This window comes from Macrobrachium nipponense, chromosome 2 (assembly GCF_015104395.2).
Source record: "Macrobrachium nipponense isolate FS-2020 chromosome 2, ASM1510439v2, whole genome shotgun sequence".
Classification (NCBI taxonomy): Eukaryota; Metazoa; Arthropoda; class Malacostraca; order Decapoda; family Palaemonidae; genus Macrobrachium; species Macrobrachium nipponense.
The window spans coordinates 93722832-93736055 of record NC_087201.1 but is presented as its reverse complement, the minus strand read 5'-3'; the positions used below and the strand labels follow the sequence as shown (position 1 = coordinate 93736055).

The following is a 13224-nucleotide window of genomic DNA, read 5'->3' as shown; positions in this document are numbered from 1 at the left end:
ATATCTTCCTCGAGGCCAGGAGGGTGGGGAGGGGCATTGTCCAACACCAGCAGACATTTCAGAGGGAGGCGCTTCTCTTCCAAGAATCTCTTCACTGTCGGGCCGAAACACAGATTTACCCACTCCATGAACAAAAGCCTCGTTACCCAGGCTTTCACATTAGCCCTCCACATCATTGGAAGCTTCTCCTTAAGCACTTTGTGGGCCTTGAAGGCTCAAGGAGTCTCGGAATGATAGACCAGTAGGGGCTTCACCTTGCAATCCCCACTGGCGTTTGAACAAAGTGCGAGCGTAAGCCTGTCTTTCATAAGCTTATGCCCGGGTAGCTTCTTCACTTCTTCCGTGATGTACGTCTGACGAGGCATTTTTTTTCCAAAAACGGCCAGTCTCATCACAGTTGAAGACTTGCTGAGAACTGTAGCCTTCCTTGGTCATCATCTCGTTGAACGTCTTTTTAAAGACTTCGGCCGCTTTCGTGTCCGAGCTGACAGCCTCCCCATGCCGTATCCCCACGGGGGGGGGGGGGGGGGGGGAAATGGATGCCAGTCCGTTTACGGAATTTCTCGAACCACCCATGAGAAGCCTTGAACTCTGGGGTTGGCGTTGATATCCCTTCTCCTCTGTCGTCTTCGGCCTGGGCAATCAAATCGCCGAAAAAAGCGCTGGCCTTGTGGGAGATTGCCGCCTCCGTTATCGTATCGCCAGCGATTTCTTTGTCTTTTATCCAGACAAGAAGCAACCGTTCCATCTCGTCGTGCACCTGGGTCCTCTTGCTGGACAAAATAGTGATGCACTTGGAAGGTGTAGCTGCTTTGATGACATCCTTCTGCTTAAGGATGGTGCCTACTGTCGACGGATTTCGCCCGTATTCCTTGGTGATCACACTCAATCACATACCAGCTTCATACTTCTTGATAATCTCTATCTTTGTATCCAAAGAGAGCATTCTCTTCTTTCCGTGAATTTCAACTTTCTTAGGACCCATGACTACTATATACTGTACGTAATTTACGTATAAGTGGAGTAAAGTTCTCACACAACACGATAAAGTATGTATACTGCAATGAAATCACTAACGAATTTACGTTAATAAACAAAATCGTTAGAACGAACGAATACCGCGTGCGTACGATAGCGATACTGGGACGAGTGGCCGAGGCACGCTGCTATGTAGTAGATGCATGATGGGAAGGAATGCTGACCAATATATGAGAGAAGGATCTCATGGCAGTGACTAGCATCAGGAACCAATGGGAGAGCAGGAGGATGGTGGCGAGTCTACTCAGTTGGCGGCGCGCGAGTTTCAAAATTGTTATCGGTGGTCCGGGTGAATCTCGGACTTCACAGCAACAACCTTTCATATCTTGAAAAATTTTCGTGTTAGCTTTCGTATCTCAAGTTTTTTGTAAGTTGAGCCTTTCGTATCTCGAGGTACCACTGTACTTGAAACATATCCTGTTTTAACAAACATTTATTCATACACACACAAATATATATATATATATATATATATATATATATATATATATATATATATTTATATATATACATACAATTAATTTTGAGACATTCTTGAAGAGTTATCTGTCCTAAATATATACGTATAAAATGTACAGTATAATTCCCAATTATGCGAGAATTTGGTGATCCATGGCCTCAGAGAATTGGAAATTCGCAGATTTCAAAGCACATACCTTATGGGAATAATTCTATTAGGGCCAAGGCAAATGCCAACTTACGTAGTCAAACATTTTATACTACCCATTTTCAATACTTTCTATGTTTTAATAACTTGAAAAAGTTTAAAATTACACACAGGATGGTGATAACTCCCACACGTAAACAATGCCACTGTTGGGTGCAAATGTACTGTACAATACAGTCATTTCCTTTAAAAAACCTTTTGGATGGAATTTCCTCTACCTATCCTCTGCCAAAAAACCTCCAAACTCCTCTATCTCATCCTCCGTGAAGAGTTTTTCAGCTGAAGGAAGGCTTTCTAAACCGTTTCAGGTACTGGCGGATCATGCGTGTCTTTACTCCCGTTAGGCCTAACAAACTTGGTTACAAGCGCCTGTCTCAGTTTCTTTGTCCGGCACGTTCACTATGTAATCGTTTTCATATAAATTTATTCTACGATAAAAAAAGAACTAATGAAAATTCAAAATTTGATAAAAAATTACAATTTCTTAAAAAGAAATGATAAAAATTCAAAATTCAACATGAAATGACAGCTTCTTCAAAAGTTTAGATCAAAAGACTCTCTCTCTCTCTAACACATCTGCTTCTCTGTTAATCATTTTTACTAGTCATTTTCATCAAAACCTATTTCAACAATAAAAAAAATAAATGAACAAATGCCAAAAGTTAGTCAAAACAAGTTAACCTAGAAAAAAGATTCTTACTTCCTGTTCAACAATGACAGATTTCAGTTGTCAACTGCTGCCAAATGGAAGCTGCTCCTTCCTTCATCTTTAACTTAAGGGGAAGCTTTTTAGTTTCAAGAAAATCGGTTTTACTCTGAATACACTTCGCAGATCTGAATAATACGTAGGGCGACGATGATAATAGCGATCATTCATACACACTGCGCTATGATGTCACAAATGCATGAGGCAGAGCCTTCCATCTTAGCTAATGGCTGAGTAGGAAAACTCTCTCGTATTCCCCCTTGCAGGAATAAAGGGGAATCGCACAATTCGAACACGCATAATTCGGGACCAGACTATTTCTACCTCATTCTTAAAAACTATGGCTCAACATATTCTTCCTGGTAAGTGATGATGAAAATTCATAACACCATCTCATTCCTGACAATTATACAATTAAAGAATAGTAAGAAAGTAAAACTTGAAATTTAGGGCTTCGCAATTTCACTGACCACCTAGGAAGTCCAGGAATCAACTCTAGCTGAAGGCATATTGATGTCAATTACAAACTACTCAAAGTAGTATAACAATGAACATACCTGCAAGGACATGGAAAATACAAGGGCATATCTGCATTGGCAATCTTAGTTGCATTATCTTTCACTAATCCTGAAGGAGATGCCTTAAGATGCCGGTCAGGAGTTGCCATCATAAATCTATGTCCTCTCACACATTCATACTCAACCCCAAGGAAAATCTTGACACTGAATTCATGGATATCTGTAAAAAAAATAATGGTTATAATATACACTACTTATAACAATCTCACAAAATAAATGTTTTTATAGGAAACATCATGCTGCCTACATGTTACGAAACAATGAGAATTTGAAGCTCAAGTCCAAAAGATTAATGTAGATTTTATAAATGCATATAAGCTAATCCATTTTTGGTGGAATGTTGGCTATGGGATCAACCATATGTTGAGATACTACCTTTGGGAGTAATATGACCTCACAAGATTGGTCCGGTATTAACATGTTGGAGCCCTCTTTCTATGTAGGGTCTCCTTTAGCCAAAACACCCATTCAACTCCACATAACATTGATGTACTATAAATTTGTCATAAAAATTACTAGCCTGCTAGAAATAAAACTTAAAATGAGTTCACTTCTTCACCAAAAACTGACAAGTTCTTTACAAGAAATATTTAACAACATTTTGGTAGGTAGGGAGCAGAAAGAAGTCCCAGGGATAATAGTAAGGAAGAAAGACCAGCAAAAATCAGCACAATTAACATTGGGACAATGGTAGGAGTGAAAGTGTAGGTGGAGGAGAGCCTAATAAGATAATTTCTGGGCTCAGCTCGTGTCGGCCTATGAAAGTATCCTTAATATCATTCTTTCTAGGTAAAATTAGCCTAAAAATTACCAGAGAAAAAACAAAAATTAAGAAAATGTCAGTAAAACTGACTCGCTCACTCTTAAAAAGAAGTGTCGGTATGAAATAGGGGCGAGTGTGGAACACTACCACGAGACAAACACCAATTAGAACTTCCCTATCAGAATCCCCCCAAGAGAGAGCTGATACCAACGGGCGATGCAGCCTCTACTACTACTACTAGAGGACGCCACGGACAGCAGCGCCCCTAGCGGTCATCCTTAATTTTTAGCGCTAGCGACAAGTCGCCATTTTCTTGTGCTCGTGCTTTATTGGATTTTATCCGTACTATCTACGATGGAACGCTCTGCAATTGCCACGGCTAAGTTAAGTAACTCATAAGTAATATTTTACCACAGTTTTATCTTCCGGGTACCAGTATTTTCCTCTTAATAGGTCATATACGGTTCCCCGGCGTTGTCTCGTGGCGGCCATGCCCGCCTCGTAAGAATTCCCGGTCCTCCATACTGGGACTTCTTATACTTATGGGCTTACTTTATCACATTCATTGTTTTAACATCGATTTTTAAGCTAGTTTCAGGCCCACTCCTACCTCATTCTCTTAGCTTGGTATTTAGGGCTATTATTATTTTTCCGGCCCAGCATCCCGGCTCTTGCTCTACATCGGCTATCGCTGGCTCCGAGTAGGCTTCTGTTTCTTAGAACAGTCTGCCTCCTCCTGGGCTTCTTTCTCTTTTACTAAAAGTGTCTCTTCCACCTTTCGATGTATATATTTTTATTTAGGGTGTTAGGCTAGCCTAGGTGCTTGTTCCGTGTATGGTACAGCTTGGTTCACGTGGCCCCTACCACGGTTGTGTTGCTCGCGGGCCTAGGCCACTTGCATTCACGTGTTCCATAGCACCTTACCCTGCCCCTTCCCTCCCTTTCTGATATAGGGAGGAGCTGGGGGACCCCTTGGTTGTTATGACAACCTCTATCGCCTTCTCTCATCCTTTCGGAGGTGACTAGGGGTTCCTCCCAGCGGGGGGTATAGGGCGACCACTATGAGGTACCGGGTCTCCATGCGGGTAGTTGGTGAGGCGGGGAGGAGTAGGCCATCCCTCCCTCCTTTCTCACTCCCGCCGTGTTTCGCCGAGACCTTCCTCCCCCCCTCCCCAGTTGCTCAGCCTCCTTCCTTACGACACGAAAAGGAGCCTTCCGTCGCAGCCGGGGCAACTTTTGGTATAGGTTACTGGCTCCGCTAGCGGGCAGGGTGGGTACTACGAGTGGGTCGGTTGCTTGCCTACTATATCCTTATATCTCTCCCCCGCTACCGGAAGGGAGCTTACCCCTTACCTACGCACTCTTCTAGTAGACGGGCGGAGAGAGGTTGTTTTATTACTGTTATTTTAAGGATATACCCTAATTATACGATATTTTACAATGAATTGTGTGTTATTATTATTATTATTTTTATCAACCATCCCCGCCATTTTCCGTCGTGGTTTCCATTACCACCACTCCTAGTTGGTTGCTTTTTGTGCTTCCGCCATCAGCGGAGCCATAGCCTATATTCCAACCTGGTTACCACACGTATTTTGGCGGGGCTCTGGTTTAATCTAACTTTATCGCTCCGGCACCAGCGGAGCATATGTTAGGCTGTAAGTGTTTACTTGGTACTCATGTACTTTTTCACTTACAGGCTACCAACTGCCAGGTCCCAGCCTGTAACGCGACGCTGTTCGACCCCTGTGGACACGATGAATGCAGGTCTCACGCCCCCTGTGCCACGTCGTTCAACGAGACGATCGTCTGGCACCCTGAAGCCTGCGCCATCTGCCTACGACCTGGTCGGGTCAGCTGGGGAGATGGGGTAAGTCCATTATAGGTGCTTACTTATTAATTTTACCTAAACAACTTCTAGGTCGTAAGTTTGTTAACCCCTCCCGTTCCACAATTGGCAGCTAATCTCACCTTTCTTTCAGGCTAGCGGTGTGAGGGAAGTCGCCCTCGCCACCCTGAAAGCGTGGGTGGGCGGCTTCGGGAAGAACGCCGCCAAGGGCCAACCCTACATTTTAGACAGGAAGTTGGCCGTCCAGATCTTCCCCGCGGGCAAGTCGACGGGTTACGTTGACCCCTTGTCCGCTGCCCCGCTGATAGCCTCCATCCAGCAAGACCTCCAGCAATCATTTGGGGTCGTAGCCTCCCAGGAGTCGGTCCCGGACGTCGCTGCACTGGACCTTAACCTTGAGCCTATGGCGGTAGGTGGGGAGGATTTGTTGGTTGAGGTAGGTATGTCGGGCGCCCAAGGTCTTTCCTTGGGAGGCGCTCCTGGATCTTCTCCTGTCCCCCTCTTCTTCCGCTTCATTCCAAGGCTTTGCGGGATCTGAGATCCCTATTCGCCCTCCCGCTCTCTCTGTACCTCCTAAGGAGAAAGGGAAAGAGAGAACCGAAGACTCTAGCTAAGTCGACTTCTAGAAGTCGTCTTCGTCTTCTTCGGTGTAGGAAGTCGTCGACTTCCTATGCCGATGCGGTGAAGGCAAAGCCGAGCTCTTCTCAATCAAAGAGCTCCAGAAGCAAGGCTTCGAAGGAGAAGGCTCGCTCTCCCGCCGAGTCACTGCCTTCTCCCGCCTCCACTGCTTCCACTCCGGCTATGCCGGTAGGGGTAGCAAGCACCAGCACCTTTGATCCCTCTACTTTCTCAGCAGGGGGGGGGTGATGGAACAGGTGGGCGTGCTAGTAGGCTCACAGATCTCCGCGACTGGGATACGAAAACGGGTTGCGAGCAGATGTTTGCGCAGTTATCAAACAGTCTGTCTCAATCTGGACAATCAATTCAGGATCTCTCTAACAGAATGAGAGAAAATGAGGACCGAGTAGCTGGGCTAGCTCAGGCTCCTCCCCCAGTCTCCCCAGCATCTAGCACGGGGATTCTTCAACTCCCGCCATATGACTCCTTGCCAGCTTTCTCTATGGAGAACCCATGGAGAGTAGCTGCCTACGCTCCATTCAAAGACGGAATGATCTCTATCTCGGAGTGTGGAACTCGAAGGATTGAGGACTTCGAGTTCTACCCTCCGGGTCTGACGCAGCCTTTCATCGGGTATGCTAGGCTGACGCCAACGGCTCTGACGAGAGAAGACAAAATCTCTAAGGAGTCGGTCCTTTATAGTAGAGATCACGCCCAGCGGGAATGGGTTCACTGCCTTGAGGACTGGGAGTGTACTAACACCAAACTCCAGGCCTACAAGAGTCCCTTCACTATTTTCGCGACGGAAGAGGAGGTTTCTCTTCCGTTCGCCACGAAATTAGTGGAAAGAAAGTCCCTCAGGCAGTCCTCAAGGATGAGCCCATTCCACAGTTGAGGGAGGCGGAGTCTACTTCTCCGCTCTTCCCAGCCTTCGGAGAATTGTGGGAGAACTTGCCAGCTACGTTCACGCTGGGTAAACTCAAACCGGACTGCGCCATGGACCAGTTCGGTGAGAAACTACCTAGGCTGCCGGATTCCCTAATCCAGGCAGAGTTCGATGCGCGAACTAGGTTTGGCAGGTCCCTCAATTCCCTCATCATCACAGAAATGGCTGCCCTTTCTTACGCTACGGAACCGCTGTTCAAGATTCTGGCGAAATCTCAGTTTCAGACGGTTCTAACTGACGCTTTTGACTTCTTCCAGGCTAGGAGGAACTGCCGGAAGCATGTCTTACAAGAGTGCACCATCAGGCATGAGCCTAATAGACTCTTGGCTGCAAGCATGTGGGGAGCGGATCTCTTCCCAGAGTCCTCAGTGAACGAGGGTCACCACGAAGCTGCTAGACTCAACCAGAGCCTTGAGCTAGGTGGGGTATTTCCTCAAAGAGAAACAGGAATCCGTTCCCACTGCTGGCAAGAAACCAAAGAAGGCTGGTAAGAGGTTCCAGCCCATATAAAAAAGAAAAACTCCAGCAACAGCAGCAATTTGTGCAGGCAGTCCCAGTTACCCAACAGGGACAACCTTCCACCTCTAAGCAGAACCAACCTATCCTCCTGGTGCCCCAGCAATCTCAACCCTCCACTTCCTACGCTATCTCGCCGGCTTCAAACCCTGCATATGAGGCTCAAGGCTACTCTCATCCGAGAGGTAGGGCGAGAGGTTACTTTCGTCAGCGTGGCGCAGGAAGGGGTACGAGGAGTAGACAGTTCAGAGGAGGGCGTGGTGGCCAACCCGCCCATCAGCAATGAGGCTCCCCAGGTAGGAGGGAGGCTGTTCCTCTTCCGCCACAGGTGGGGGTTCAGCAATTGGGCACAGAGCATAGTGTCCAAAGGATTAGGCTGGAGTTGGATCAAAGATCCTCCTCCAATCAATCATTTCATCAGATACCATCAAATGAATTGATAGATTACGCGGAAGAACTCCTTCAGAAAGGAGCTATTGCGAGAGTCAAACATCTAAAATTTGTCAAGGTCGCTTATTCAGCGTGCCAAAGAAAGGCTCAACAAAAAGAAGGGTAATCTTAGACTTGTCAAAGCTAAACTCTTTCATTCGCTGCGACAAGTTCAAGATGCTTACCCTCTCGCAAGTAAGGACCTTACTTCCGCGTGGAGCCGTCACATGCTCCATCGATCTTACAGACGCATACTATCATATCCCTATCGCCAGGCACTTCGCCCATTCCTAGGATTCAGGCTAGGAAATCAGACATTCTCATTCAAAGTGATGCCCTTCGGTCTGAATGTAGCCCCCAGGGTATTCACAAAGATAGCAGAAGTGGTTGTACAACAATTGAGAGCTCAGGGAATCATGGTAGCGGCATACCTCGACGATTGGTTGATCTGGGCACCAACAGTCGAGGAATGTCTCAAAGCTACCAAAAAGAAAAAGGGTAGTTCACTTTCTGGAACATCTGGGGTTCCAGATAAACAAAACGAATCCAGACTTACTCCGGAATCTCGTTTTCAGTGGCTAGGAATCCAATGGGATCGTCTTCCCACAATCTATCAATTCCAGTGGTCAAACGGAAGGAAATAGCAAAATCTGTCAGGCAATTTCTCAAATGCAAACAAACCTCAAGAAGAAACCAGGAGAGAATCCTAGGGTCTCTTCAGTTTGCTTCGGTAACAGATATCCTTCTGAAAGCAAGGCTGAAAGATATAATCGAATTTGGCGGTCAAGAGCAAACTCCAAATATCGAGACAAGTTGTCAGTAATTCCACAGATCCTCCGCAACCCAACTACGGGCCTTGGGTCAAAAGTAACAGAACTTAGCCAAGAAAGGTACCCCTTCAATATCCCCTCCCAGTGTTAACCATTCACACGGATGCATCCCTGTCCGGGTGGGGGGGATACTCTCAGTTCAAACAGGTTCAGGGGACTTGGTCAGTTCAATTTCGCCAGCTCCACATAAACGTGTTGGAAGCAATGGCAGTATTTCTACTCTGAAAGAGATGGGGGCTTCCCCCGAAGAAGTCTCATCTAAGGCTAGTTTTGGACAGTGCAGTGGTAGTTCATTGCATCAACAGAGGAGGTCCAAATCAAGCATGTGAACCATGTCATGATAGCCATCTTTGCATTAGCAAACAAACACAAATGGCATCTGTCTGCCACTCACCTGGCAGGAGTAAGAAATGTGATAGCAGACGCCCTGTCCCGGTCAGTTTCCTCTGGAATCAGAGTGGTCTCTGGACGTCGGGTCATTCCAGTGGGTAAGCCGGAGAGTCCCAGGTCTCCAAGTGGATCTCTTCGCCTCACAAGCGAACCACAAGCTCCCTTGCTATGTGGCCCCCAACCTGGACCCTCTGGCTTATGCCACGGACGCCCTGTCCGTTAGATTGGAATAGTGGAGGAGGATTTATGTTTTTCCTCCAGTGAATCTTCTCTTGAAAGTCCTAGACAAACTAAGGTCTTTCAAAGGGATAGTAGCTCTGATTGCACCGGACTGGCCCAAGAGCAACTGGGTATCCTCTTCTTTTGGAATTGGGTCTCCGACCTCAACGGATCCCCAATCCCAAACTGTCACAATCAGTACAAATGAGGACTGTGTTCGCTTCCTCAAGAACTCTCCAGACCCTAACTTTATGGACTTCATGAAGTTTGCGGCTAATAAAGATGCTGACATTGATCCACAGAATATTCTCTTCCTAGAATCAGATAAGAGAGAGTCAACCATTAGACAATAATGACTCAGCTGTTAAAAATAGCATCTTTTCTTGAGGGAATCGAACACTACAACCATGACAGTTAATTTGGCTATATCCTTTTTCAGATCCTTGTTTGAAAAAGGTTTAGCAGCTAGCACGATTACCACTCATAAATCGGCTTTGAAGAAAATCTTTCAAGTAGGTTTTCAGATAGATTTGACTGAATCTTATTTCACATCTATCCCTAAAGCCTGTGCTAGACTTAGACCTTCTCAGAGGCCTACTACAGTTTCATGGTCTTAAATTGATGTCCTCAAACTAGCTTCAGATACTGACAACTCATCTTGTACATTCATAATGCTCCTGAGGAAGACATTATTCTTATTAAGCCTAGCCTCAGGAGCTAGAATTTCAGAACTGTCGGCTCTATCCAGGGATGCGGGGGTCATGTGGAATTCCTCCCATCAGGAGAAGTTCTACTTGCTCCGGATCGTAGCTTTTTAGCCAAAATGAAGATCCTCTTGCAAGGTGGGCTCCTTGGAAGGTTATCCCACTTCCACAGGATCCTTCTCTCTGCCCAGTATCAACTCTTAGAGCCTTTCTATCTCGTACTTCTTCTAGATCCTCAGGTGCTCTCTTCATGCGAGAAAAAGGTGGTACTTTATCAGTTAAAGGCATTAGACAGCAAATCCTTTACTTCATTAAACAAGCCAACCCTGAGTCATTCCACAAAAGCACATGATATCAGGGGGAGTAGCCAACCTCAATTAATTATTTCCAAACATATGAACTTTGAGGATCTTAGAAAGTATACTGGATGGAAATCCCTGACAGTCTTTAAACGGCATTATTTAAAGTCCTTGGTAATCTTTAAAGTTTTCAGCAGTAGCAGCGGGAAAGCATAGTTTCCCCTGATACTGTTTAGTAGTTGTAGTATAGATCCAGGTCTCCTTTCTACCTCCATCAGCCAACATGCCTCCCCCCACCCTATCGTCAGGCTACTCAAACATCATAGCCTTAGCCGTTGTATCATATAGTGGATTGTCCCTTATTTTTTGCTAGGGACATCCACACTTGTACTGATAATGTACTTCAGTGTACCTACCCTTATTTTTATGCTAGGGTAGGACACAATATGTTTTGTATATATTAATATTTTGTATTTATGATAAACTTCAGTCACAATGTGTTTGATATATTTTGGAATATTGTATTGATGATGGATTTCAGTGTACCTACCCCTTATTCTTATGCTAGGGTAGGACACATGAGTTTGTATATTTTTGTAATTTTGTTAAGTAAATCTCCCTTTTCCTTATTTTACATGCATCTCTGTAATTTACTGTAATTACCATTTAAGTACTTAAGATTACTAACGTTCTATTATTTTACTGTTTAATATAAGTTAGTTTAAGTGCTTAATTTGTATGCTGTAATTGATTTACTTATATTATATCCATCTTTTAAACTGTTTTTCATTGTTCCCTTTTTTCCCATCTTGTCTGTTTCTCTGGTACTCTTTCATAGGCCGACACGAGCTGAGCCCAGAAAAGGGATTTTGACGAAGGAAAACAAAAATCTATTTCTGGGTGATTGGCTCGTGTCGCCCTATGAAACCCCCCCCCTTTTTATGGTTTGTTTTCCCCCCCTTGCAGGACAAGATGTATTTTGCTTGTTTTAATTAAGGATGACCGCTAGGGGCGCTGCTGTCCGTGGTCGTCCTCTATTAGTAGTAGTAGAGGCTAAGGCTGCATCGCCCGTTGGTATCAGCTCTCTCTTGGGGGGATTCTGATAGGGAAGTTCTAATTGGTGTTTGTCTCGTGGTAGTGTTCCACACTCGCCCCTATTTCATACCGACACTTCTTTTTAAGAGTGAGCGAGTCAGTTTTACTGACATTTTCTTAATTTTGTTTTTCTCTGGTAATTTTAGGCTAATTTTACCTAGAAAGAATGATATTAAGGATACTTTCATAGGGCGACACGAGCCAATCACCCAGAAAATAGATTTTTCCTTCGTCAAAATCCCTTATACATACATTTGCTGCATAGATAAAATAGTTGAAATAGCAGCAAATGTGGTAAAGTGGGACAAATAACTAATGAAAAATAAATTATTTTAGGAGAGTGATTTAAGTTTTCAGTTTAATCATCTAAAACATGGAGACTAGGAAATAAAAGGGATTTTGACAAAGGAAAAATCTATTTCTGGGGGAAGACCTGTGTCGCCCGGTGAAAAGTTCCTGTAGCTCACTTTTCTAAGTATAAATAGATCCTAAATATACCAGAGAAAAAGGTAGCATGGTATGCTGAAGTTACTACCCTCAGCTCGATCAACCCCAAGGGCGTCGGTATAATGCACTAGGGCGAGTGGAAGCCACTACTCCCAGCAGGTTCTTCTGCCAATTAGAGGATTCCTTTCAAAATCCTTCCCAAGGCGAGAGCCGTTACAAAGGCTACTCCCCCTACCTTCCGCTCGCTCTCGCTACTACTACTACTACTACTACTACCCACCCGCCATCTTCATTCCTGGAATAGACACCCAAGCTTGGACTGGCTAAGAGTGGGGAAAGAAGAAGGGATGGGTTCACCAGGGCGCGATAACAAGATCTTCCCCATAAATAGATTTTTCCTTTGTCAAATCCCTTTTCTGGGTTCGACCTGTGTCTGCCGGTGAAAAAGTATCAGAGAATTGCCATCCAAGCTTAACACATACCAAACAAGTATATAAAAGGGATAATGAAGCCTAAGGTTCACTTAAAGAATAAATTTAATGTGCCGTAATAAGGCGGAAAACTTACTAATTAAAAACTAGACTTAAACTAGAGCTTAAAAACTAGTAATAATAAAACAATATAATATAATGGTATCTGAAGCAATATACAAAAAGGTATGTACAGACAGGTCAGTGATACCAATATGGTCTCAATGCTATGTACAAGTTCCAGTGACGGGATGGCAAACAAACCAGCCCGGCCCGGAAGAGAGAGGGTTGGCAGGGAATATGAGCGAGGCAGGTAGGAAGGAGAGTATTTAAGGGAAAAAGGACTGACCAAAAGGGCTAAGGGTAGGAGGTGATAAGACTCAGTCATTCAGAGGAGACTATGCTCCCTGCAGCCACTGTTGAGAATTTAAGGGCCTCTAAGTTTTTGAGATAGTGGCGTTTAAATACTGCTGGAGATTTCCAACCCGTATATTTCTTCAGGTCTCCGAAATTCATATTGTGAAAATAGTTCATGGAGGTAGCCACTGCTAGGATGTCATGGACATGTGGGACTGAATCTGGGTTGGCCTGTTTAATAAAGTAGAGTATTTGGTGTCTTAATACCTTTAAGAGAAATCGTACCACCTTTCTCTCTAATGA

General features: G+C 44.7%; 1 protein-coding gene across 1 annotated transcript in view; it reads right to left on the bottom strand.

Moving 5' to 3' along the window:
- The window catches only part of LOC135221254 (uncharacterized), a 395658-nt gene that overhangs the window by 53923 nt on the left and 328511 nt on the right, over positions 1–13224 (bottom strand). The window contains exon 18 of the mRNA XM_064259070.1: positions 2969–3149. Coding sequence (XP_064115140.1) covers positions 2969–3149 — 181 coding nt within the window. The remainder of the gene's footprint in view (positions 1–2968; positions 3150–13224) is intronic.